Raw genomic sequence first — 25,669 nt, 5'->3', positions numbered from 1 at the left:
AATTAACGAAGATGATGTGACAATGTTCTTGTGAAATTGCCCCTGTATCAAGTCACTTAACCAATGATATGTACAAAATTTATGAGTAAAATTTACAAATTCTTAGTGCTAAGTTTAATTCGAACCTGAAGCCAGATCAGAATGTCGGCCGGCAAACTTTCTCCTCCGCATATGCTCTGTATCTCTCCAAGAGGTCTGTTGAGTCAAGACCGCTTACCCCAAGACTGGCTGAATAATGCGAAACAAGACCTTTCCCATCAATGCTAACATGTGGACGAGTACCGTCTGGCGCAATCCATGACTTCGAAAAGTCCTCATCAGAACTGTGCATGAAGAGTTTTCGCAGAGTCTCGGCATCATTTCCCCAGAAGCATCCAAAATTCTGGCTGATGGGCTCGGTCGGTTCAACCCACAATGGAAACTTATACTTCTCCAGAGTATTTGATTCGAGATGGTCTAAAAAGGAATAGTGTTGCTGGGCACTCACGGTCCAATCCTTCAACGTTGGACCAGTTTCGGTATATACCGATGCCGCAATAGGATCTCGGTCCGATCCTGACTCTATTGGAAGTAGCCATCGATGACCTTGAAAAGGCGGCTTGAAGCCCTTTCGAACTCGAAAGCTGGCAGGACCTTGCCACCGAGGAAGGCTGGAGGCACGCCAATCGTGACTCAGTTGGGACTTAGATCGGGCGGGTTGTTTGACATGCTGCAGCTCTGGAAGGTATGGGAACGCAACGCCGGGATGACTGTGAAGAGAAGAAAGAGCAGCTTCATTCACAACATTTGCTGAGACCATGATGGAGTTGGGGTTTTCTAGTTTTGTCTTGACAATCGTAGGAATGGTGTGGTCTTCCAGGAAAACGACATCTCCATCGATGCGGATGTACATAACATTGTCTTGAGCAATCTTCCAGTCCATGTCCTGGCCAGGCGGAGATATCGCATATTCAGGTGTTTGTCGAATCAACGAATTGAGCCATTCCAGGCTGACTGGGTCTTCAGTTTGAGGAATAAAGACAACCTGATCCAGGAAGCCATGATTGTGGACCAGGTTTTTCTGCGAAGTTGTTAGATGAGATTATTCAAAATCATAAGCAAGAGTACGGAGATACTCAGATCTTACTTGAAGATAGCAATCCAGGATTTCAGTCCGCTCGTGATAGTTGAATGGCACTAGGGCGACAATCTTCAGGCCCCGTGGCTTCGGGAAGTGTCCCGAACCACGCGAAAAGGCAAAGAATGGAGAGATATCCTTATTGAATACCAACGATGTCGGATCAATCGGTAGAAGAGATGGGTTAAAATAGCCGATGACCATCAATATGATACTTAGGTAGCCCAACACACTCCATGTCAGCACTGCAGCCCATTCACGCCAAGTATAAGATACGTCTTCCTTGTGATTGCTCTCGACATCGCGAGGGCTCCGCGGGCGACCCATAATGAACAAACCAGGGCGTTAGCTAGTCAAATTTGGACCATCAAAGAGGGAAACTCCATTGCTAGCTCTATGAGGCCCGGTCTGTATTTAATTGCCACCCGAGGACTGACCCAGAGCTCAAGACTGGCTCTTTGTCCCGTTTTCGGGGCATCACCGTTATCATCAGTGTTTGAAACTGCTGCAAACCTTCATGATCAGCAAATCTTCGCTCGTCTTCTTTCGGATCAATGGACCGGCGGTGGTTCTGTGGTTCCCGGAATAGGCCAGGGCTGGCGGGAAACGGACAAAGGAGCGATCGAGGAATGTAGATTGGAATGTGGAGACCACCATCCTAGAATATAGCGATTTGCGGCAGAGATCCTTTTTTCAAGCTCCGTATTTTATTTTATTTTTTTTTTCCTAAAAAATAAAACAAACTGAATTAAAATTGCCCCTGTTTCTCTTGGAGAAGGTAAGGTCTGACTTAGCTCGAAAGGCGTTGTAAGGTTATCAGATGATCAAGTTCTACACATCGGATCAAACGAAATTTGATGATAAAGCTACTTTCTTCATAATGAAACTTCAATCTAACTCTTTGGATTCCCTTTTGTTTCCAAATTAAATATATGGTCCGTAACGTAGTTGATGGTTCCATTCTCTCTTTTCCTGAAGTAACCGTTATTCGGCAGGATTGCTAGGCCGCTCTGCACAAAATCCCTCTAGCTAATTATTGACCCCACATATTGAGGTCTAAAATTTTGTCCCAAATTATTGATTTCTGTATCAACTACTTATTTGAATGGCTATCCGGTGGACCTTAGTGCATATCGACAAGTAAACAATAAAACCTCATGCGATGGGACAATTGCAGCGAGTGAATGACTGAAGAGACAGACGGCTGTAACGCAGAAAACCGGGTTGTGTAGATTGTGTGGAATGGAACATAGAACTTCGTGCTCAGATATATCAAACACAAGATTCATTTTATATTCTCCATTTTTGTTATTCAATCCATTTGGTACATAACTGGCGGCCCCGGCAATTGATATCACGTTTGAGGCAGTCAACTCCGTGCGAACCTGGGGCCAGTATGCTTTTCTCCACGTGTTACCTCAGAGAATTTGAAGATGAACATGGGCAGCAAGTACAAGTTTAGATTTATCTACTTGTATGTTTACGTGAAGCGTAGTTCATTGTACGAGTCAAGCCACTTGACTGAACAGAATGCCATCTCTTGCCTCTTTGGCACCTTCTTTTCTTCTCTTCACAGAGAATAGGTCCAGATCTTCTCTCACATCTTCACTAACATCCTGTCTTGTCTTACAGTCGAATATATCAGCAAATCTCCTCTGTGCCAGTCAACCTTAGCTCTCATCTCATCCTACCTCTCTTCAGTTATCTCTCTACCTCATGCCCACTCTGATAACCCCCGGGATCACATACTTAAATCTGTCTTCAATTTCATCACTATGCCGCTCGTGAATCCAGATGAATTATCTAGAGGCGCTGGCGGAGACGAACCCAAGAAAGTCAAGCAAGTGCGGTTTGAGTGTTACAAGCTGCAACTTGAAGCCGCTGCAGCCATGCAGCCAGCCTGGAGAGATCAACTCTGGCAAGCCAGAGCAAGTGAGTCTGACAACTTTATTCCCGGCTTTATTATTCAGCTCCTCCCTGAAAGCTGTCAAATCAGACTGGGGACCGGGGATCGGACCCATGGCCAAGAATATGTATTTGAACCGGAGCTTCCACAATGGACTCCGGTTTCAGGTCTCTTTCGACTCGCTGGTACATTGAAGACTCACGACTCTTCAGACCTGATGACTGTCCAGGGCCAAGGACCTATCAATCAGGTTCCAGATGGACAGAAGATTTACATCCAGCCTACGACCAAGGAGCCATTCTACGAATTTGCTGTGGAGGGGCAGCTGGTAGACAAGCCTCATGTCTGGCTGAGTACCAGCTTTGATAATGAGATGGCCCTTTTCCAGCTTGTGTTAGAAATGGCAGAAGAGCGACAGATGCTCCACGACCTCCGGATTTCAACCTTCAAATTGCAGACAACACGCTGGCGTTGCCTAAGACGGGAATGGGAATTCAATCTGGTTCAAAACATCTGGCTCTACGGAGATCTACATATGCTTCGGGGAGGATTAGGTATTTCCAACCTGCTTGCGGCTTGGGACTTTGTGTGGGAAGAAAATGAAAGAGATCGAAGGGGACAAATTCCAACCTGGAGCAATATAATGACTCAATATCAGTACGATGAAAAGGTCACTCAAGAAAAAAACGACATTACGCAGGCAATTACGAGATTGAAGCAGCACATCAATGACTTGGACGCACGTTGTGAGCAAAACCGCAAGCGCTCCGTGGGTAACAAATTGATGACTCCGCAACACAAGCCCGCGCTTCGTGATATTACAGAGACCTCAGCCCTCGGCGGTTTGAACACTTCGAGTCCCCCTAATGAAATTGATATCAAGAATCTTATTCAATGGCAAGCGGAAAGACACGATGTCTGGGCAGGACCCATTAGGCCATGGTCTAATGAAGAAGAGTTCTTCTCAATGCTGGATATTCGAAACGCGGAAGAAATCCAAAATGGAATTGCTCCCGGCAGAGGAAACCTTGGGCTTCTTTCCAACTTTTGCCATGTTCATCCTGGCCACCATGCATGGGGGAAACCTGCAGAAGCATTGATAAACTACGCCGCCACTGTATTCAATGATGTCCATCAGTGGAAGACTAGGAAATCGGCTCGTGCTCTCTTAGTTACATTAGAGAGGTGGTATTTTGATCAACCTGCGGAGAAGCGGGAGGAACTTTCCCTCAGTGCCAGTGGATGGGAATCATCTTCTTTGGACATTACATGCAAATGGTTCACAGCTTTTCATCCCGATGGAAAATCTCACGATGTCGATGTGGACCACCGGGATACTCTATGATGTTCTTAACGTCTGCCCAAAGCAGTGACATTCTTTCATGTATCAGGATGATTTTAATGGAGGACAGGTGGGCTTTGTACCTGCATTGGATATCACGCTCCTTGCAGTATGTGGATTGTCTCAAACATCCTTACTTGGGTTTTGTCAAATTGATGCCACGGATCTGCTAAAAAGGTACAAGATGGAGCACGAGTTTTCAAAAAGTAATACACTTTACCAGAAATACCACTTGATCAACTTCAATTCTCAGGGTACAAGAATATCTCGCATGAAGATGGGGTATAGTCGCACATTCTTGGGACGCAGAAGGTATTTTTAAGAGCGCTCAGGGTATCAAATGAAAGAATCAAACAGCTATGTTGTCCTCCGAAATTTCCGCGTCGGGTCGGATGTGATGAATCTCAAACCCTCCTTCATCCCTATCCTCACCCTTTTGGGGCCATAGAATTTGATGCGTTATGACAGCTCGAATCATCATATAGCAAACAAAGAAATACATGAGAAGAAGTGGAAAGACAGCCACACATCCAATTATGTTGATAGCCTTGCAGGAAAAGGCCTTGCCGATGGCGAAGGTAGCCGTGATCAAGGCAGTATTCGGGAAGACAAATGAAAACCAAGTCATGGAAAAGAGCATCCGACCGTGCCCGATGGCAGACCAATGAGCGGCACTCGCAATGATGAAGAAGAATATTGCCAATCTATCGAAACAATGTCAGTATTGGTCATTATTACGGGAAGTTGTTGGCTATCGATACCCCCAAAGCCAGAGAGCAGCGAAATCAACCACCACCCTCAAGACATCTGCGGCCAATTCCCCGTTGCCCATGAAATCTGAGGGAAAGGAGCGTTTGGCTTCCGATGCCATGTTCACAATTCCAGCGACTGTGAAGCCACTGGGTCCCACTGAAACGAACATGCCGGGTCGAATGTTTTCTTTGGGGAGTTTCTGGGTCATAAGCCGATAGATAAAGGCCGAGTACACCATCAAGGACACCAGAAACCCTACTCCTTGAATGGTGGTCCCTCCGATAATGATGCGTAAGCAACGGGCAGGTTCTAGTTTTGCACTCAATATACCAGCATGGGGCCCAATTATGAGCATTGGGTACGCAGGGAAAATCCAGATTGGTGTCATTTGGGCAATGGTGAAAGTCTGAGTTGACCATCTAACAACAAGTCAGTGTCCGGTTTTGATACCCATGGAAGCGACTATTTCTTACAAGAGGAGGTAGATTCCAGCTGAAAATAAGATGGCAAGAACACAATCGATCCAGAACAGGATCCCAACAGCCTCCATCAGCCATGGACCAGTGTTTCCCGGGCCATATTGAGAGATATTGATTAGTATTGTGCCGAAAGAGACGACTGATGCAGGGACAAATAGGGACTCTGTAGGATGCAAAAACGACGCTTTAAAGGTATAGGGATAATGATAGAATCGTGCAAGTAGTAGTCCCCAGATGAACAGATAAAGGACGATGTTGATCAAGAAGACGACCGTGCCGATCGTATCCAATCCTCGGAATCGATATGGAACTAAAAGATGTGAATGAATGTCAAAGACTTGCATTTCGAGCCATGTACTGACTGACCTTCATATAGGACATTGGCCAACCCGCCGGTGGCCATGGTGAGTGTAAAGTATGCCCACGTAACATGACGAATTCGCTTTTTCCAGCTTAAAGTTGAAGCGGAGGTATCGGTGACTCTTCGAGCCATGGCCGCACCGTCATAATCCATACAGTGACTGTACTTCTTCTCGAGCGACCCGTCTCGTGGTCGCGACGAGACATGATGTAGATTAGCGTCCAATGCGGAAGTGTGGACCTTACGAGCATTACCGCTGGGACTGCCCGTGGCGCCGAGAAATGCGAAGGTCCGCTCCGCATCTTCAATGGTTGGCGTTCGATACCCATCGTCGCCAGGACTTCTCATATGTCTCGGAACCTCGAGTGTAGAGGACATGGTGGTATACTTGCAGGGCACCGTGATGGTCACAATGATCAGGATCACGCCGAGCCCAAACGCGAATACCCCGGGTTTCCCTCTTGCCCACAGCGATTCTATACAAGGTACCCGTAGGGGAAAGGACGATCAATAGAAAGCTAATAAAAATTATGGATGTGCGCGAGTCATCTCATAAAAAGAACGATTTGAATTTCGTCAAGCGCACAGAAGAGAACAGGGAAAAGGACCTCCAATGACGTTTCGGGCAGGGGAGCGGCGGCTCGAGCATATACAAGCCCGACCAACCACGTTCGCGGGTCTCCTGATTTGGATCACTGGAGATCGACAAAATGCCATGTAATGAAAAGTGTCGAAAGCCAGAAGCCAGTGTCTTTTCAGCCTGTGTTTGCGACAGATCAGTGCTGCCAGTGGCGTTGGTCTATTTGCAATCGGCTCATCGGCGGTTCGATTGACGCTGGGTCTTCCCCTCGGGAATCGGCACTCGAGACGGGATGAGCCAGTTACCCGCTGCTCCTGTTGGTTCCAGCCGTTGGTTCCGACGGGGGCCAGTGGGGTTCGACCCGAAAGCGCCACTTGTGAAGGTACTCTGGGAGGCCCGAGAGCAGGTGAAGGAAACGACTGGAGAGGATAAACATTTACGCGTTTTGAGCAGTCAGATAAAGATTAGATATCCTGATCGTCAACCGATTTTCAAAGATGAATTGAGGTGCTCCTTTAATTCACACTGGTGAAGGTTAGTGGGAAATCATGGTGGGTCGAAGGATGTAGAGGGATTTGATTTCTGTAAGACTTGACAAAGCTGAGTCCAATCTCCAATCGAAGTATGTGATGCATAAGTTCGGGATGTTTCCATAATGGGGAGAGTATTTGGTATGGATGAGATGAAAGAAGTGGCTGGTAGGAATATGACTTTCCATATCAGATGGAAGTTAAACAACAGTTTGTTCCCGAAGAAGCAATAGGGCTTAGGGTTTCCGAGCTTCCTGTGACAAGCCGAGGCATCTCGATATCATCGTGTAACTCCAAACAACCTATTTGTCTGTTCTAGCATACAGTATATTACATCTAGATCTATCCTCCTCCCTCCTTCTTTTCCCCGAATCCGCGGATAAGTGATCGGCCATGCCTGAGGCCTCCGATACCCGCAAGTCCGTGCTGATCACCGGGTGAGTAGCAATTTGTACCTCACGTCATGACTCTCCCAGGATCCTAGGACTGACGGTGACAGGTGTTCTCCCGGTGGTATTGGGAACTCATTAGCGCGTGAATTTCATCGACATGGACTACGCGTGCTGGCCACAGCCCGAAAGACTGAGAATATCGCGGACTTGGCGGGACTCGGCATTGAGACCCTGAGTCTGGTCGTAGATGACCCAGAGAGTGTCCGAGCATGCTTTACCGACATCGAAGCTCGGCTAGGAGAGAAAGGCCTGGACTATCTGGTGAACAACGCGTAAGTCTCGTTGAGTGAAGTTGACATGCACTCTACAATCCGCGATAGCTAATGGAAAAATAACAGAGGACGAAGTATGTCTCCCATCGCATGATACCTCATGAAACTCTACACGAGTGCGATGTCACTTAAGCTCATATATTGCAGATTATACGGTTCCTGCCATGGAAGTTGATCTGGCCGAGGCTCGCCTCACGTTCGAAACCAATCTGTTCGCTGTCATCACCATGTGCCAAACATTTGTGCCGCTTCTCATCAAAGCTCAGGGCACCATTGTTCAAATTGGATCGATCGCCGGAGTACGTCCCCCCTCCTCTCTTTTCTTCCCCGGGAGTTTGCCTATCAACCTTTGAAGTCCCGTGCATTAACTAGAATATCCTTCTAGATCATCCCTTATGTGTTTGGATCAGTCTACAATGCCTCCAAGGCAGCCCTCCACTCGTTTAGTGATACCCTCCGGGTCGAGCTCGCACCATATGGGTAAATTATATTCCCCTTCTTTGTATTGTAGTCTCTTCTAATCGATGGCCATAGTGTCAAGGTGACCACGGTAGTCACGGGAGGAGTACAGTCCCGCATTGCGCGGACTGAACGCACCTTGAAGCCGAATTCGCTCTACACGCCAATTGAGGAGGAATATACTCGGCGGGTCACCCATAGTCAGCATAATGCGATGCCTCATGAGGCCTACGCTTCGAGCGTGGTGAAGCAAGTGCTCTATGGGTCGGCTCCATGGCGCTGGCTCTGGCCCTGGGCCCATGGCCGCAAAACTTGGATCTGGGAAGGCCACCGCAGCTGGTTGATCTGGTTCCTATCCGCAGGATGGGCGTGGAATGGGCTATTTGGTTCAGCCCTGGCGAGAATGTTCAAGCTTTGGAAAATCAAGGCGGCATTGAAGAATCATTCGAGCCAGCAGATCCAGAACGACCCAGAGCAAAGAAACCGAGGGCAACCGCAGGATATACAGTAAATAATACCGATTTAAATACCTCGGCGTTTTCCATTCACCTTGCCGAATCCCACGATTTAACATGCAATTCATGATCCTGAGACATATAACTCTGGGCTTGTAATTTCATTTCAGAGGCGTCTCCAAGTCGTCCAGAATTAACCTCATTACCGATTCTCGAAACCGAGAAACCGAGTGCACTTGTTCCGTGATATTCGCGTCTGCGCCCGAGGCGGACGCTGAGTCAGCCAGGGACCGGGCGCTGGTTGGCTGCATCACCCGGTTTTACCGCGACGCAATGTCATCCCGAGAAAAAGAAAGCTGTTCTCCCCGAACCGACATTCCAACTCCCTGACGGGTTCTTGTTATCAAATACCTCCTCTGAGCCCTCTCCTCTCTCTCTCTCCCCTCTATCTCACTCATCCTTCATCATGTTCAAGCTCGCCCGCGGTCGCCCAATTGCTGCCGCTCTCAGAGCTGCGACGGTGAGATCGTTCCCCGATTGCCGTGCTATCGGGCCGTGCCCGGTTTTCATGTCGAACGCTGCTAACGCGAGGTTGAATCGATCATAGGAGTCGCCTATCTCCGCCCGCCTGGCTCAGCAGCAGAAGCGGAACCTGTCTATCCACGAGTACCTGTCTGCCCGTCTCCTGAAGCAGGTATGTCAAGAGCGTTCAGATTCTTCAGTTCTTCCGGCCTCCAATCCGTCTTGTCGCGGAAGGGCGCCCCGTTTCTGTTTTTTATTTTTTTTGGCTACACCGGGACCAGCTTGCTGATATTTGAAATAAGTACGGTGTCGGTGTGCCCAAGGGCGAGGTTGCTACTACTCCTGAGGAGGCCGAGGCTGTCGCCAAGTCGATCGGTATATTCTGCCTTCTTCCATCCTGCCCCCTTGAGGCTCCACCTAACACAACAATCCGCAGGTAACGATGATATGGTTATCAAGGCCCAGGTTCTGGCCGGTGGTCGTGGCAAGGGTACTTTTGATAACGGTCTGAAGGGTGGTGTCCGGGTGATCTACTCGTAAGTTGAGACTTCAAAATCTGCGGTTGGGCGAGTTTTCACCCGAGGTTATTCGTTGAGACTAACATATCGGCTTTCGTTTGCTTGCACAGCCCTACTGAGGCCAAGATGTTCGCCGACCAGATGATCGGTCACAAGCTTGTCACCAAGCAGACTGGTGCCCAGGGCCGTGCCTGTAACTCCGTCTACATTTGCGAGCGCAAGTTCGCCCGCCGCGAGTTCTACCTCGCCGTCCTGATGGACCGTGGTACCCAGAGTCCCGTCATTGTCGCCTCCTCCCAGGGTGGTATGGATATCGAGACTGTTGCCAAGGAGAACCCCGAGGCCATCATCACCACCCCCATCGACATCAACACTGGTGTCACCGACGAGATCGCCCGCACCATCGCGACCGACCTCGGTTTCTCCGAGCAGTGCATCGAGGAGGCCAAGACCACCATCCAGAACCTCTACAAGGTCTTCATGGAGAAGGATGCCACCCAGATTGAGATTAACCCCCTGTCCGAGACCTCCGACCACCAGGTTCTGGCCATGGACGCCAAGCTCGGCTTCGACGACAACGCCGAGTTCCGCCAGAAGGACGTCTTCTCGTGGCGCGATACCACCCAGGAGGATGCCGATGAGGTCAAGGCTGCTGAGCACGGCCTCAACTTCATCAAGTTGGACGGTGACATTGGCTGCCTGGTCAACGGTGCCGGTCTGGCCATGGCTACCATGGATATCATCAAGCTGAACGGCGGCAACCCTGCCAACTTCCTTGACGTCGGCGGTGGTGCCACCCCCGCTGCCATCAAGAGCGCCTTCGAGCTGATTACCAGCGATCCCAAGGTGTCTGCCGTCTTCGTCAACATCTTCGGTGGTATCGTCCGATGCGACGCCATCGCTCAGGGTCTGATCAACGTCGTCAATGAGATGGGTCTGCGCACTCCCATCATTGCCCGTCTGCAGGGTACCAACATGGAGCAGGCTCACAAGCTGGTATGGCCCCATAGCTTCCCCCCCCCTCCCTCTCCCTTCACCATTATGAAAGCGTACTGATCCCCACCCGCTACAGATCAACGAGTCTGGCCTCAAGATCTTCTCCATCGAGGACCTCCAGAGCGCTGCCGAGAAGTCGGTGCAGTTCTCCAAGGTCGTCAAGCTTGCCCGTGAGATTGACGTTGGCGTTGAGTTCACCTTGGGCATCTAAACAATCCTCGGCGGAGAGCATGCATTTAGGCCCGCGGGACCGGTTCACAGTGACATTTACCTAGAGAACACTCTGTGAGAGGGCTGCGGCGCCTGTTCCTGTGTCATTTATCTTTTCTTTTGTCACTGTATTCCTGAGTGTTTCTATGATCCTTCTATATCAGTTCCTAATTGGAAGGGGATGTGAGAGTTAAACTGCCCTGTTTACCTTGAGATGGTTGATTTTTCCTTCGAGTTTGTAGTGTCTTAATGGTTCGATATAGATACTCCTGTATCCTGGATCCTTGTTGGAGATCGATCATAGACCGGCTTTTCCTAGCCCATATCCGTCATCCAAGAGTATTTCAAACCGAAGCAATGAAGAGGAGCAAAATATTTCCCCAATGCGTGTTGCGACCAATTGGGTTTGCCCCGCTGGCAACTCCTCACCATCATTTTTTGAGCTCTATATAATTCTTAGAAGAGGGTCGCTCAAACAAGAAAAAAGTATCTCAAACAAGTGATTCGTGTCTCATTAAATGGAACTATTCAAGCCGTATGCTCATCTCACCAGAAGTCATTATCATCATCCTCAACATCATTCCCATGCCCCAACCGCCCCATCAGGCTTACAGCCTTGCTCAGGTAGGCTTCATTCATAGCCCAAATTTCCAGATCATCATAAAAGAGGAAGAGAATAAACTCACCATCGCCAAAGACCCATGAGCACGGTTCGAGGTCTTTTACATCCACGATGGGATGTTGATACCACAGACAGGAATGGGAGGTCGGCGGCGTAGCCTGAAGTTTCGTCTCCAGGATGGCATATTGCTCACGATTCTTGGCAAGAGCATATAGGATGCCTTTCTCGGGGCAGATCATGCTTCCTATCTTATTGAATTGTGCTGGTAGCGTATGAATTGCCACCTCACTCTGGTCACCTTCGAGGGACAGGTAAAGGTTAGAACGTTCCTGATCCGCTCCTCCGCCGTCCCAATTTTCTAGGAAGGCGCAGCTCTGGCCACGATATATTTCCTGCTCGAACCAAGTCGCCTTTATCCATTCTTTACAAATCTCTGGGCCTGGGAAAGGTTGATCGAGGGAGAAAATAGAGCGGAACTTGCTGCGGTCGTGATCTAGGGAATATTTTTCTGTATGCAGCTGGCACATATCAATAGACAGGGCACCGTCCAGGGAGTCCATGTCGGCAGTAGTGGCGGTGGTAGCAGTGTTGCTGTCCCCTGTTATGATGTTCTTCGACAAGCGAACCACGGTAAACTGATCTTCTCTGGGATGCAACGCCAGTACCACAATGGCGCTCCCAGTTTTGACGGTGTGAGCAACTGTTGATCTGAAACTCCAGTGGACAACGTAGTCCCGATAGCTCAGGGCAACCTTGGATCCGTTCACCAAGAAGTGTCTGTAATGAGCAGAGGGAATTCGGAAGGAAGCAGATTCCTTTGTGTCCAGGTTCCAGACATGACAGTATGCCCTGGTCGAGACTGCCGCGATGGTTGGCGCTGAAAACCGGAGTTCCACCAGTTGCTCTCTGTTATCAGTGGTCAGGCGAGTTGATTCCCCCGTCGACAGGTCCAAAAGAGAGATGGATGTCCGGCCATCCTCTCCTTCTATCCAGGCACAAATGCTACTGGAATAACCCACCCCCGGGCGTACAAGGACGGATCAAACTCCGAATTTAAGGGCGATGGCATTCCGATAATCCGGACGGGCTCTCCCTGCTCCAACCGACGTCTTTGTTGGACCAAAGCCGTGAAAGAAGCCGGAGAGTATGAATGGGCATCCTTCGGACCAGCCGTCAAGCCACTCGAAACCTCAGCGGCCGCATGAGAGCTCAGCGGCGGATCTCGCGTCCAAGGATCTCTCCCCAAGGTTGATCGAACGACAGCTCGACGCACTACGGAAGATGAAAGGATTTCCTGCCATCGACGCGAAACCTGTTGATGGACCAAAAAAAGCCACATCAGGGATACCATAATTAGTCCAGCACCGTCATCACTTTCACAGTTTCGTGAGAGTCCAAGGGGGGTGTTCGTGGCATATCATACCCTCTGGAGGCGGACGAGATCGATGAGTGACAGCTGCTGAACAACCAGAACCGCGATCTCGGGAGGCAGCTTGTCCAAGAAATCACACTGGAAGGTAATGCGATCGGCATGGGCTTTGACTTGCCGCCATTCCTCCGGGCGCAGCCTTTCTAGGATACCCCGATACCTGCGGCCTGATTTCAGCTTTGCTCCTGATGATCCTGGGGCACGATGCGCCGATCAGGCAAGATGAAATGCATATGATACATACACCGCTTGGCGGGGTTGTTTCGGAAAGGCCTGGAATCGATTCAGAATGGACTGTACTGCAGGATCAGCATCGGGGTCCATCGTCAACGTAAGAATCTGAGATCCGATTCATCGGGGAGGGGAAGTCTGTTGGTTGGGAGTGAGATGGAGGAGAAGGAGTGTTGAGGGGGGGGGAAGAAGGTTGAGGAGGCTCGATCGAGATAAGTGAGATACTCTCTTTCTCTCTCTTTCTCTCTCTATTGTGCGGGTGACAGCCTTTCGCCCGCGCCTGGTACCACTTCTCACCCTATAATTACTTGATTAAGGTTAACAATCTAATCAAATAAGAACAAGCAGGAGAGGGCGGGTGGGCGGAGTATATAGTTCTTATCTGCTGGATCTTTTGCATGGGGAAGGGGGGTTTGCTGCTAGGTTCCTCCCTTGATTTGCTTGGATTGGATCCTTTCAGTCTAGACACATGGTACCGTTCATGGTCTCGCTTTCTATAGTTTTCCTATCTTCGGGGCCATCTATCTCGCGTACACATATCGTGATAATTCCTGTGATAGAGGCCATGTGGCCCGGGATGTTCACCTTGGATGGAAGGTTTCGCCGGCTCCCAAAACTCCCAAAGCTCCCAAAGCTCCCAAAGCTTCCAAAGCTTCCAAAGCTTCTAGCGGATGGCGGGTGGGGTTTCCTTTGTTTTTCCCTCTTCCTTCGATCGGCTGCTTCTAGACTGCGGGAAATCCTTCAGGTCGGGAAATGAGACAAGCAGTTCAATTGGCCGGCTGGTGAGCTAGTTTAGTTCGCGACCTAGTGAATCCCTAGCTAATCTCCTAGTGATTCAAGACCACACAACTAGCAAATTAGTCGGATACCTTCAGGAGCCAAGGACTTTATCGGAATTGCCAGGACTTCGGAGATGAAGTCATTTGCAGGCTGGCTGTTTAGGAAACACCAGTAGGTAGCAGTCGACCCTGTGGAAGTATACAGCGAGACCGGGCCAGAATCAGGATGGGACAGCTTTCGCGGCCGATCTCAGTTCTGCATCCTCCGTACAGGATACGGAACCGAGCTTTGAGATATGAACGCGTCCATTGCGCGCTCTCTCTTGCTCTCTTTCTCGTTCTGGCTCCCGGACGAGCTTCAAACGAGCTTCAAACCCTCCCTTGATACCTCAACCCTCAAGCCCATCACCTATCAACTCCCTTCTCTGAGCCTATCATGTTCATGTTTCCGTGAGCCAACAGCCTACCAGGGGCGCCTAGAATCTAGAATGGAGGAGCCTCTGGCCCTCTGGCCCTCGAGCACTCTGAAGGCTCGATCCCGAGAAGTTGATACGTTTACAAGTCTTATACGTCTGGACGCCTAGAAGCCTCGAAACCTATATAAACCTAATAAGCCCATCAGCCCATATGCCCACATGTCCATACGCCCATACGCCCATAAGCCTCTGAACCTCCTAGTGAATAAGCCTACCAAGCCCCCGTCACTGCTTCGGTGGAGCAAGCAAAAAGGTCTCATTCCTGAACTCAAACCCCCTTTTCTGCTCCACCTCACCATCTTTCTCCCCCTCTCTTTCGCTTCTCAGCCGCATCGCTGGTGTACCACGTCCTCTGCGTCGTATCCTGGGCTGTTCCCTGTTCCTTGTTCAGTTCCCGATCGTTGCGCCTGTTCGGGACGGAACCCCCTCCCATTCCCCGCAGCTTCGAACCTCGCGCAAACTTTCTCTCCAACCTTCCCACCCGTCCACCACTTCCACTTCTTCCAACCACTTTCAACCACTTCACCTCAACGATCCTCCCCCGCCGGACTCTTTCATCCCTGGAAATCTACTGGCGCAATGGTTGACCAGATGCTGCTGCTTGGTTGATCTGCGCCTCCCTGGCCCTCCGCGACTATCACCTGCACCACGTTTTGCCCGCCACGAGCATCTCAACGGTCGAACCCCCCCTCCCCGATCGCGTCCGAATTACACCCAACCACCTCTCTCCATCTCACTGGGCCTCGCTCGTTCTTCCTTTGACCTTTCGACCGATCGATCAAGACTGGCGAAGTCAAATCGAATCGCAGAGTTTCGCTCCTGTGGCCGATCCCCCTCGCCCCATCCGCCATGAGTGGTCTCGCCGATCCTCCCTCTGCCAGGAACACATTCGCTGGGCCTGCAGATGCGCCCGGCAAGACTCGAAACCTCCCTGTTCTCTCGCAGTCGGCTCAACACTCCCCTGTGGCGATGGAGCTCACTCCTCCTTCCTCCGCCGCCCCGGGCGGGGGCCATATCCATAGCAGCCCCGATGGCGACCGCACCGGCACGATCAACGTCAATGGCTCCGATGCTGGGACCACAAGCAATCCCCCCAACCCAGCCGTTGGCGCTGCGGCCGCAGCTCAGCAACCCAAGGTGGTGCAGACGGCATTCATTCACAAACTATACAAGTGGGTTCTCGATGGGCTTCGGGTTCCTCTCAGCGGCTAAAACTCCAGATCGCTAATCGACCGAACAGCATGCTAGAAGATAACACAATCCAGCACCTGATATCCTGGTCCAGTACCAATGATAGCTTTGTCATGTCTCCCACCTCGGAATTCTCGAAGGTCCTAGCGTGAGTCTCGACGAAAGATAACTCGCGAAGACGACGGTTGCGGTCGCTGATAATGTGTCCTACAGCCAGTACTTCAAACACACCAATATATCGTCATTTGTTCGACAGCTGAATATGTACGGATTTCACAAAGGTGCGTTGTGTCTCCTGAAAATTGGATCATTTGAGGAATAGCGGTGACTGACCCAAACTGATAGTGAGCGATGTGTTTCACACGGGGTCTCCCGACTCAGCGCTGTGGGAGTTTAAACATGGAAACGGAAACTTCAAGCGAGGCGATTTAATCGGCCTTCGAGAGATCAAACGGCGGGCATCGCGACATGCTCTGATCCACCGTGACTCCTTCCCAAGTCATAAAGCCGCGGTGTCGCATCCAGGAACCCCTGCTGAACCAGTTCCAGATGCGACAGAAGCCAGATTGATGAATCTGGAGCACTCACTTTATGACATGCATGCTCGCCTGGCTCGTGCCGAGGAGGGCAACGTAGCTCTGAGTTCGAGGTGTCAGAGCATGGCCGAGGGCTTGAACAAATGCTATCAAGTATGTCCTCGCCCTTTCTCCGCGCTCAGCGAGTACTTTCGCTAAACGATACTTCAGTGGTCCTATTCGATTTCTCGTTTCCTTCAGGCGGTTGTTCCTGACCGGGACAGCCCTCTTTATCGTGACGGTAAGGATTTGTTTCCTTTTATTTCCATTCTTTCCTTTCTTCTAGAGTTGGGAATGACGATTGTCTAGTTTCGAGCATGCAACGCGAACTTGAAAAACACATCGAAGCAACCCGCGCCATGGAGACTTCGCATGACACTCTCATGCCACCTCGTCAACCATTCTTTGGAAATTTGCCAATTGAATCCGGCCCTCCCCTGTCTCCGCGTCAGCTACCACAGGACGATAGTCGACGCCAGTCCATGATTCGACCTCCCGTCCCCCCGCATCTTGCCGTTTCTCCTCGCCGCTACGGCTCCATCGGAGGCGCCAATGCCGCCGTACCTAATTATAATCGAATGCACAATCCTTCCGGCGCTGCTGCGGCGCCGCCGCCACCTCCGCCACCACCACCCCAACAACAGCCCGCGCCGCATCCTCTATCTATATCCACACCACCTGGACCTAATCTTGGCCGTCGCCATACCTTTGCCGACATTCGGCAAGCCGACTGGCCTCCCACCGGCACGTCTCCCTTCCCGCCTAACCACACCACTGGTAGTGGCAGTGGTCCCTGGCCTTCCTCCCCGCATCGCCTACCCACCAGTAGTGAGCAACAAGTACGTGATGTTCTCGCTCAATACGAAATGGGCGCCCCTCGACGCCTTCAAGATCAATCCCGCCATGCGACCCCGCCAGCCCCGGCCGAGCCATCCCCCTCGATGCTGAGTGCGGATAGTGGCTGGACTCTGGGCGGCTCCAGGTTCCCTCGTCAAGAATCCTCCCTCCCAGCAACCCGCCGCTCCAGTATGGCCAGCAATGTCCATTCTTTGCTCAACCCTGCCGATACTGCGGAACGACCAGATGAGGATCAACAAGAGGATCGTAAGCGAAAACGTTTGGAGTGAATGCCATTGCATCTTTTGGCCCCTTTCTCTTCTTGGTGAAAACGTGTGTCGGCGGGTTGACCAACCTCGTTAATATACCCTTGGCTATGGTCATTGGCATTTGACTAGAACGAATTGTGATTTGGCATTGTTATCTGACCGACCAATATACCCTCGACGACAGACCTTGGCAACCCGCTACTTTTTTTTTGATTTCCTTGGACAGCATCTGTATAACCTGCAAAACACACACAACCCCACAGCCACATTCCCCATGTCTCTTTGTCTGCGCAGATGGAGACATTGACAGCAGCCACGAGCATCTATTTCCTATATTGTGTCTGTAGATTCCTCAATTCTTTCTTTGCCCTCCCCATTCCCTTTTATCTCCCTTTCTTTCCTTCCACTTCTTTCCTTGAATTCCCCTTCGGATATTCCAGGCGAACACACACTATCGGTGTCGGGGGACGAGGAGCGCTATAGGCTCATACCTCATTCTCACAACATAATTTTATATACCCTGGGGTCGAAGCGACCCAAAATCATCATGGTGACATCTAGAAGGAGACTGGAATGGAATATTGTATTCTATACCTGCGCCCACCTAATCTGAATCGAGAAATTTTCCTCTTAATTTTAAGTACATCATGAATTTCTGCCGAGTGCTGCTCTCGCACTTCTCTGGTTCAGCGGCATAGTTCAACTTTATGTTACATCCTGGCATGGAACTGGGATTGCTGGCGGCTGACAGCCAGCGCCTGGGCGACCGATAGTAGATTGCTGGCCAGGTCGGGATGGCACGCCAGGAACTTGTTGACCCATCCCCCATAGCGTAAGTATCCAGGTAGTTGGTCATGCCCGGCGATTCAAGCCACACTCCTGGGGAGCAACGTTCCTCATAGTGAGCTAGTAAGCTTCTTCCATGTCAAACCGACACAGTGAGAAAAACAAGAAGAGTAGGAAAATATTAGCTTGTCGTGAACTTCCATTTTCACCGCTTCTTTCTCTTCTTCGACCGCTCCGCCAGGAGTTCATCCAGGTAACTGGTGGCCTTTTTCCTCCCCTTTGACGGAGCTGGTTTCGCATGCACTTCGGATGGTGCTGCGCCATTCTCAGCATTGTCGCTCTGGTCCGTTGGTGTAGTAGGTTGAGGCTGCGTCTGCTTAGTTTTCCGTTTCTTCTGGCCAACCATTGAAGTCCGGCCTTCATCCTCGTCGTCGTCCCCGTCGTCATCGTGACTATTAACCAGTGTAGAAGCTGGTTTGCCCGGCTGTGCGGCGGTCGTTTGGGTAGATTTCGCCGCTGCTTTCGCCTTCATGATCTTGTCGTAGTTTCTGCCGAGAAGCTGTTTCCGTAGCTGATCGTTCGAGCTCAGTTCTGTGCGATTCCAGCTCCCGTCGGCGGCTTTTTCGGGGAGAGGGGCGCCGACGCCGAGTCTGCGGAAACTGAAATATTAGCAATCCAGCTTATTGTGAAGCTTAGGTAACAGAGCTGCATTCAGAATTGAGAGCATAGAGCGACTTACGTCTCGGGGACGGCGGTGAAAATCTCGTCTTCCTCGCGCTGCAGCTCCTCTTCTGACTTGGCGTTGGCCAGCTCATCGGCAGACGGTTCGGGGAGCCAGGAGGCGACCAGGCGCTGGCTGCGAGCAAGAGCGACATTGGCCCTATTCAGGATAATGTCTGACTCTTTTTTGTGGCGGCCATCATGGACTTGGAGTGGGGAGAAAGGAAGAGCAGTTGAGGCCTCAGGACGAGGAGAAGAGCAGTGCATAACTTTTTGGCGATAAGATTTACAATGTTGAATCTTGTTACAGGAATGAGGTATGAATTAAAGGGACATAGTGTTGACTTTGGCAGTTTCTTCCATCAAGCAGTTAGCGTGACCGAGTGGTTAAGGTGGCAGCCTAGAAAGCTGTTGGGTTCGCCCGCACAGGTTCGAATCCTGTCGCTAACGGATTTCTTTTTGTCTTCCCCCCCCCCCCCCCCCCATGGGAGGGAAGCTTAACAACTAAAACTTTGGCGATGATATCGTGTATGGTTTTTTTTAATTACTTTTTTTACTATTGAATTTGTCGTCGAACTGGTATAGTCATTTGTTATCTTCTTCTCAACTTGAGTTCATCACGTAATAGTGTGTTGTGGTTGGGGCTGTTATGAGTACTGTGCAAAATATATATGGTCCGATAGGTAGGTAGTTTGTCACCCAATCCCCTGGACATTCAAGGCCTACAAGAAAATAGTCTATAATAATACAGATTAGGGCATCATTTCCATGACTACTGCACATGTTCACCCTCGGCCTCCCTATCTTCAGCCACATGCTCAACGCTGGTTTTAGTGTCTGTATATTTCTCCAAATCATGCTCGTTCCATCGAGTTGGTGCAGAAGCATTGAGAGAAACCACACGGTCTAGGTCACGGTCCAAAATGCCCTTGACAACTCGCTGCAAGGTCAACTGCATGTTGCGCTGTGCTTGGAAGTAGTCTTTGACTCTCCTATCCTTGGGAGACAGTCGTGCACCAATGGAGTTACAGGCGGAAAGCAAGGCCTAGAAATTTCAAGTTAGCAATGAACCAAAGCGATCGCACAAAGCAGAGACAGAAAAAAAGACAAAAAGACAGAAAGTGTTAGATGGCGTTTACCTTGTCTAGAGCCCAGTTCAATCCAACTAGGTCGTCCAAGACCTCCGCCTCAGCCATCGAGTCATCGCTCATGCTGACACCAATACCAAGCCAAGAATCTACAACCACACCCGATGATTTCGATGCCAAATTCTTACCGAAGAGACTTGCAGCGAGAGGAGAAATCCGAGAAGCGTCTTTGAGAAACAGAGTACTTGCGAAGTCGACCTTTCGGCTGTAGGCAAGAAGAGACCGAGGTGGCCTCTTGCCATCCATGGCCATGCTCCTCGAGAATAGCAAAGCACGATTCTGGTTCTGCGTGATGAAATACTTGTTCAACGCGAGTCCCGGAGCGGCGAGGCGCGGGTACAGACAAGACTGTAATAGTGCATTTACCAAAGGCATATGATGGGAGTTCGTATTGAGCTTTGCACCGCCGAATTGAAGGTCTTCTTCATCTCCATCATCTTCTACCCGACGGGTTGAAATGGCCCGAGCATCCCTTAGTTGCCGAAGTACCTGGCTAGCGGTGATAAAAGCTTCACGATAGGCGGGAATGTAGATGTCATGTTCAAAACAGTAATTCCAGGCCTGTCGCATGCCTTCCTCGCGCCATGTCTTCCTAACAGCCTTGAAGGCGTTTATATGGGAGACATGGTCACTGCAAGACTGGCCTGCAAAGCTGACCTGGTGAAGCCACACTCGCTTACGCAACTCATGGTTGAGAGGCTGGTAAAAGAGCCGTGGCTCTTCGCCCAAAGCTGCCAGAATAAGCAGCGGGTCCAAACAGCGGAAAATGACACCCAGAATGACTAGCCTGGCAAAGGCGGGGGAAATGACGGTTAATTTGGCCATAAGAAAGCCGAGGTTTGTGAGCCTCTCCTTATGGTTCAATGCCTGGAGTTGCTTCAGAGAATCGACAGCTGCAGACACTTCATCGTTATCAGGGGGCTCGATCGCCCTTTGTAGAAAACCTGTGATGGGGGCGTCCGAGTCGGCCATCCGTGAGCGCAAACATGTTGCTTGCAGGTCGCTCCGAAGAATCTCTGCAGATTTGGTAATGCGCAGCGAATCGTAGCGTTTCTTCGTCCCCAAGAAGAAATAGGATCCTTCCTGGACTCTGCCAGCCCGTCCTGATCGCTGAACCGAGCTAGATTGACTAGCCCAGCAACAAGCTGTGCGATGGGAACCCGATGTAGAGTCATATATGACCTGATGTACCTTGCCGGAGTCGATCACATATTTCACATCTGGAATGGTGAGGGATGCCTCAGCAACCTCGGTTGCAAGTATAACCCGCCGACACCCGCTGGGTATTTCATCAGATAATTTGGCCATTTCCTCTGGGAGGCTCGAGTGTAGCTTCAAGATACGGAATTGATCATCGTCGGCAAAACTGAAACCAAGTGGAAGTCCGAAGTTTTGGAGGTGGGATTCCACACCAAGTATGTGGGAAAGCCCTGGTAGAAAAACTAGCACGGAGCCATTTTCTGTCGTTGATACGATGTTTAGAATGGTGGCACAGATAAGTCCAAATGGCATGAGCGGATCTTCGTCGAATGGCAATGGCCGTGGAGTGGTTTGAGGAGAGATGGTTTCCTTGCTTGGCTTCTCGATAAAAGAAGCGGGCGTTCCAGTAGTGTCCTTTTTGGTTTCGCCAAACTTCTCCTGGTGCTGCAACAGATATTTTGCTGTCATTGGCTCTCCTAGAAGCTTAGAAAGATCCTGTTCCGAGAATGAGGTAGACAGAGTTTCAAGCAGTTCGTCCAGATAAGTCGATTTAACATGATGTTGACGCCCGGGGATGGTGATATGTGGAGCGGGTTCAAGTGTTCCATCTGCGCATGTGTTCTTGAAGTAAGATGAAAAGAGATTGACGTCCACCGTGGCGCTCATTACGACAATCTTAGGTGCAGGGGTGTCAGATTTCAGGCACTTAGTAATGTGATCCTTGACTAGGAGCATCACAAAGTCGATATCAATATCTCGGACATGAACTTCATCCAGGATGATGTGTGAGAAGGAATTGAGAAGCTCAGGTGATTTCTGCAAGAGGCTCAAAGCCAGGCCGGTGGTGCAGTAGGTGATTGCGCCGCCCTTTGCTGGCCGTTGAAGGTCGAATCGAATCATGTAGCCAACACTCTGTCCAATCCTCTCTTTTCTCTCGTTGGCGACTCGCTGAGCCAGCATTCGGGCTGCGACTCGGCGTGGTTGGATGCAAAGCACATTGCACTCGCCTCCACAATTTTGCTCTATGGCATCATTGAGAATGAGTTGGGGAACCTGCGTAGATTTTCCAGAGCCAGTCTCGCCCACAATAAGACTGTACGTATTGTTCTTGATAAGATTCAAGACTTGCTCTCTGTGTTCATTTACTGGCAAGCGGCTCGTCGCAGACCGAAGAGCAACGACTGTCGGGTCTGTAGAATGGCGGAGATCGCTTAGAGCTTTGGAAAGATGCTCCGATCTTTCCGTCCGATACTTGTGATCTACCTGATCATCAGTCTGATTTCGTCGCCGGGCTTGGTTTGGCTGTAAAATCTTGAAGTCCTTGAAAAGAGACCTGGCATGAAGCAAGTCATTCTTCCCAGAGCGAACCATATAAGCCAAGTCACTATCCATGGTAAGATTAGCTTGATTGCCATCACTGTCTCCAACAAGCAACTTCCAAATATTAGCCTGTTTGAGATTTGAGATGAGAAGCAGGAAAGCACTCTTCTTTGCATTACGCTGTGGATCATCGGTGGTTAATCAATGTATGTGTGACCAAGAGAAATTTGAAGAGAGGATCGAAAGTCGTACCCTGGATTTGCCATCTTCAACAACCTGCATCTCCCCTGTACCATCGGGCATGGCGAAGATGACATAGCAGGTAACACCTTGAACCTTATTTCCTGAGAATTCAATATCTAGCTCGAACTTATCCTCATGCCATAATTTATGGAAGAGATCGAGATCTTTCTCAGTGGGCATTTCAGACGATGGCGCTTCATTTGCAGATGTTCCTGATATGGGTGCATCTGATGCAGGCGCTTCAGACGCAGACAAGGTGGTTGTGGCTTTAGACATCAATTCATCCCAGATACCATGTTCTCGCATTTTTGCAGCCAGTATTATATACATCTCGTGCTTTGCGGATTGCTAGTTGTCAGAATGTTAGATCACTATATGAAAATCAAAGGAATAGAGGCCTTACCCTTGTAGGATGGAGCCCCCCCTGAGCTGTTAGGGTTTCCGTTCTGCCTGGCACAGAAAGTACGGCATGTGGAGTAATTTGGCCATCCTTTGGCTGATACTCCATCTTGATTTCAATGAGACGTTGTCTAAGTAGATCAATGACGAGACTGGAAGCCTTCTTGGTACGCAAATTACCGGGAAGAGATGCCTGAGCACTGATATCTACTTTGACAAGAGGTTTCCAAACACCAGCACTCTGTAATTGAGAAATAAGGCTTAAACGGGCCCGGCGACTCGCCCCTTTCTGTTTTCATGATGGGAGTTAGATGATGATGACGATGATTTTTTGCGGTTGCTATGGGTATGGAATGGAAGCCAAACACACCTTGCCATGGCCTTCTGCTTGGGCTGATAAGGTGCCCTCCATTCCCGGCACAGAGATGGACAATGTGCAAGTTACCGGGTTGTGTCCGGTGCCTTCATACTGTTCTTTGAGCGTGAACACACCTCGGTGTAGGAGGGTAGTAAAATACTTGAGCTGTTCCTTGTCCTTATTCACCATGCCTGGCTGATTATTTTCAGGCTTGATTGTACAAGAGGAGCCTTGCATATCTTCTGGCAAACTTTGTTCATGTTGACTGGTCTCTGATGGAACATCGGCTAATGCTGAACCGCGTGTACTGAGGAACCTGCGAGGACCGCCGTGAAGGCTTGGAGTTGAGTTCCAGATGCAAATTGGTGATTTCCATTGTTGAGACAGGAGACCGTCCTTACTAGCCACCAATGAGGTTGGCACTGGCAGATTCTGAGGCGCCGAGGCAATGCAGGCAGCATGTAGGTTTAGTCCAGGCTGCGAGAACGCAATGGGGCGGTTGGGTCTCCAGCGGCGAAGGCTGGCGCACGAGTCATGTTGAGGGGGAATTATCCCTCGTTTTAGACGTCGCATGCGAGTGCATGCGCTCGTACTTATTGCCATTCCGCGGCGTTAAAGAGATGGTTCACGGCGTGACACGAAGTTGACATTCGCGCATAGTTAACGATGGCTGGGCTGTCACCGCACATATGGCGCAAGAGCAACCTGAATCGCTTACAGCGTTTAAATAAGCCACAATCAGTCCATGAGGGGCGAGGGCAATTTGAGAGGCGCGAAGAAGTCTGGTCGCATGGGATCAATCATGACGGCAAAACCGAAATTGCGGCGCACGGGCGGTGTCTGAAAGTCCGGGGGCGGGCTGCGGATCTAGACTCTAGGGAGTTGTCTCGACGAACTCGGAGGAAAATTCATTGAAGACAAATGGGTTTCTGATGGGATTATCGAATAGAATGAGAATCAAGTGCTTTTCTTGAATATTCAAGACAGTTCAATGGAAAATAGCATTCGTCTCGTCATTGAAATTTCTATATACAGTCTATCTATATACCATCTATAAAATGGTAATATTTCCATGGGGCTTGTTCCCAAGCCACTTTTCCCCAATCTGATAGGTCAAAGGGTATCAAAAGAAGATGGAAAATAAATGACAAAGAAGGCAGAGATACCGCACGATGACCCACCAAGAGAAGTCTATACCATGGCTTCTTGTTGATGCTTCACCCGCAACTTCTTTTCTGTCTTCATGAACTCCCGAATACCAACTGGAATATCGGCAAACAAGTCATCCCCTTGGCTTGGAGCAGCCCAATTTGTCTCACTCCCACCACCATCATCATCCATGCTGAGGCTGGCCGAGTTGATCTGAGCTGCTTTAGGAGCGGTGCGCATGTCTGTTGGTTGTTTCTTGGGTCCGCCTTTTGCCTTGGCGTTCGCAATAGTCGCAGCCCATTCCTCCATTTCGTCCCGGAAGCCATCCCAGACACAATTCACACAACCACTCATGCAGCAGTTTTCTGGTTCTTCCGGGCGAGGTGGAATCGGTACACCGTTGATTGTTTTCCACGTTGACATCGGTGGTGCTTCGCCAGGATTGTAGCGTGACTGGCGTCCGGGGCCTGCGAGGCGGGTGCCAAACACGATTGCCATCCGTTCCTGGGGTGTAGGCACGCTCTCGGCGGTTGGTGTAGGCATCGACTCCGAGCCACTTTCGGCTTGGAAGGTAGTCGATTGCACAGGAGCTGGACGGTCATGGTACGGCGAATCAGAGTTTAAAATAACAGAGTAGTATCCTGATAAAGGGTATGCTTGGGACGAGTCGGACATTTCTTGTAATAAATGACGGTTATCATGTGCAACGGATGGAGGGATAGCGGCCATGCGCCGAGCAGTTGAGGTCAAGGCATATCGACGGGATGAGGAGGTCAAAAAGAGAGGCCGATGTGCACAGGACCAAGAACAGACTCTGGTCCTCCTGAGCGAGTTTCTACCCACTGCAAGACCCTCCATATCGTGTGCGGTCGGAAAGGAAGTTGGCTTCTTCGGGCCTGCGGGCCTGCAAGATTAAGTCATAGGTGCAAACATTGCAAACGGGATTGTTTATCAAACCTCCCGCCGCGGCGGCCGCGGTTGGTCG

General features: G+C 50.1%; 12 protein-coding genes across 12 annotated transcripts; 5 read left to right on the top strand and 7 right to left on the bottom strand.

Moving 5' to 3' along the window:
- Window positions 1–136: 136 nt before the first annotated feature.
- On the bottom strand, window positions 137–1,444 carry N7462_006323 (uncharacterized protein; the record flags this gene model as incomplete). Its single annotated transcript, XM_057078041.1, has 2 exons — window positions 137–1,060; window positions 1,127–1,444. The coding sequence occupies 2 exons, from the start codon at window positions 1,442–1,444 to the stop codon at window positions 137–139; spliced, it is 1,242 nt and encodes a 413-aa protein (XP_056933621.1).
- A 1,448-nt stretch (window positions 1,445–2,892) lies between these two features.
- N7462_006322 (uncharacterized protein) lies at window positions 2,893–4,368 on the top strand (the record flags this gene model as incomplete). The annotated part of the gene is made up of 1 exon (XM_057078040.1): window positions 2,893–4,368. One exon carries the CDS (start codon window positions 2,893–2,895, stop codon window positions 4,366–4,368), a length of 1,476 nt encoding a protein of 491 aa, XP_056933620.1.
- Window positions 4,369–4,714: 346 nt separating this feature from the next.
- Window positions 4,715–6,336, bottom strand: N7462_006321 (tellurite-resistance/dicarboxylate transporter family protein; the record flags this gene model as incomplete). The annotated part of the gene is made up of 4 exons (XM_057078039.1): window positions 4,715–5,069; window positions 5,127–5,537; window positions 5,592–5,907; window positions 5,964–6,336. The coding sequence occupies 4 exons, from the start codon at window positions 6,334–6,336 to the stop codon at window positions 4,715–4,717; spliced, it is 1,455 nt and encodes a 484-aa protein (XP_056933619.1).
- Window positions 6,337–7,461: 1,125 nt separating this feature from the next.
- On the top strand, window positions 7,462–8,762 carry N7462_006320 (SDR family oxidoreductase; the record flags this gene model as incomplete). The annotated part of the gene is made up of 6 exons (XM_057078038.1): window positions 7,462–7,505; window positions 7,568–7,792; window positions 7,859–7,866; window positions 7,940–8,091; window positions 8,178–8,272; window positions 8,327–8,762. 6 exons carry the CDS (start codon window positions 7,462–7,464, stop codon window positions 8,760–8,762), a joined length of 960 nt encoding a protein of 319 aa, XP_056933618.1.
- Window positions 8,763–9,172: 410 nt separating this feature from the next.
- On the top strand, window positions 9,173–10,953 carry N7462_006319 (succinate--CoA ligase (GDP-forming) subunit beta; the record flags this gene model as incomplete). Its single annotated transcript, XM_057078037.1, has 6 exons — window positions 9,173–9,226; window positions 9,314–9,400; window positions 9,531–9,603; window positions 9,665–9,764; window positions 9,857–10,742; window positions 10,819–10,953. 6 exons carry the CDS (start codon window positions 9,173–9,175, stop codon window positions 10,951–10,953), a joined length of 1,335 nt encoding a protein of 444 aa, XP_056933617.1.
- A 545-nt stretch (window positions 10,954–11,498) lies between these two features.
- Window positions 11,499–13,327, bottom strand: N7462_006318 (F-box domain protein; the record flags this gene model as incomplete). The annotated part of the gene is made up of 4 exons (XM_057078036.1): window positions 11,499–12,551; window positions 12,590–12,886; window positions 12,998–13,163; window positions 13,248–13,327. 4 exons carry the CDS (start codon window positions 13,325–13,327, stop codon window positions 11,499–11,501), a joined length of 1,596 nt encoding a protein of 531 aa, XP_056933616.1.
- A 2,011-nt stretch (window positions 13,328–15,338) lies between these two features.
- Window positions 15,339–17,382, top strand: N7462_006317 (heat shock factor family protein; the record flags this gene model as incomplete). Its single annotated transcript, XM_057078035.1, has 6 exons — window positions 15,339–15,661; window positions 15,730–15,828; window positions 15,894–15,961; window positions 16,026–16,369; window positions 16,427–16,496; window positions 16,565–17,382. 6 exons carry the CDS (start codon window positions 15,339–15,341, stop codon window positions 17,380–17,382), a joined length of 1,722 nt encoding a protein of 573 aa, XP_056933615.1.
- Window positions 17,383–18,352: 970 nt separating this feature from the next.
- Window positions 18,353–19,134, bottom strand: N7462_006316 (DUF3245 domain-containing protein; the record flags this gene model as incomplete). The annotated part of the gene is made up of 2 exons (XM_057078034.1): window positions 18,353–18,806; window positions 18,887–19,134. 2 exons carry the CDS (start codon window positions 19,132–19,134, stop codon window positions 18,353–18,355), a joined length of 702 nt encoding a protein of 233 aa, XP_056933614.1.
- An 857-nt stretch (window positions 19,135–19,991) lies between these two features.
- N7462_006315 (uncharacterized protein) lies at window positions 19,992–23,084 on the bottom strand (the record flags this gene model as incomplete). The annotated part of the gene is made up of 2 exons (XM_057078033.1): window positions 19,992–22,715; window positions 22,788–23,084. 2 exons carry the CDS (start codon window positions 23,082–23,084, stop codon window positions 19,992–19,994), a joined length of 3,021 nt encoding a protein of 1,006 aa, XP_056933613.1.
- A 433-nt stretch (window positions 23,085–23,517) lies between these two features.
- On the bottom strand, window positions 23,518–24,138 carry N7462_006314 (uncharacterized protein; the record flags this gene model as incomplete). Its single annotated transcript, XM_057078032.1, has 1 exon — window positions 23,518–24,138. The coding sequence occupies one exon, from the start codon at window positions 24,136–24,138 to the stop codon at window positions 23,518–23,520; it is 621 nt and encodes a 206-aa protein (XP_056933612.1).
- A 588-nt stretch (window positions 24,139–24,726) lies between these two features.
- N7462_006313 (uncharacterized protein) lies at window positions 24,727–25,413 on the bottom strand (the record flags this gene model as incomplete). Its single annotated transcript, XM_057078031.1, has 1 exon — window positions 24,727–25,413. The coding sequence occupies one exon, from the start codon at window positions 25,411–25,413 to the stop codon at window positions 24,727–24,729; it is 687 nt and encodes a 228-aa protein (XP_056933611.1).
- On the top strand, window positions 25,412–25,600 carry N7462_006312 (uncharacterized protein; the record flags this gene model as incomplete). Its single annotated transcript, XM_057078030.1, has 1 exon — window positions 25,412–25,600. One exon carries the CDS (start codon window positions 25,412–25,414, stop codon window positions 25,598–25,600), a length of 189 nt encoding a protein of 62 aa, XP_056933610.1.
- Between the last annotated feature and the right edge of the window lie 69 nt (window positions 25,601–25,669).

Source organism: Penicillium macrosclerotiorum, assembly GCF_028827735.1.
Source record: "Penicillium macrosclerotiorum strain IBT 26536 chromosome Unknown utg000006l_segment0_segment0, whole genome shotgun sequence".
NCBI lineage: Eukaryota > Fungi > Ascomycota > Eurotiomycetes > Eurotiales > Aspergillaceae > Penicillium > Penicillium macrosclerotiorum.
Note: the sequence above shows the minus strand (reverse complement) of the source record. Positions and strands in the feature narration are given on the sequence as shown.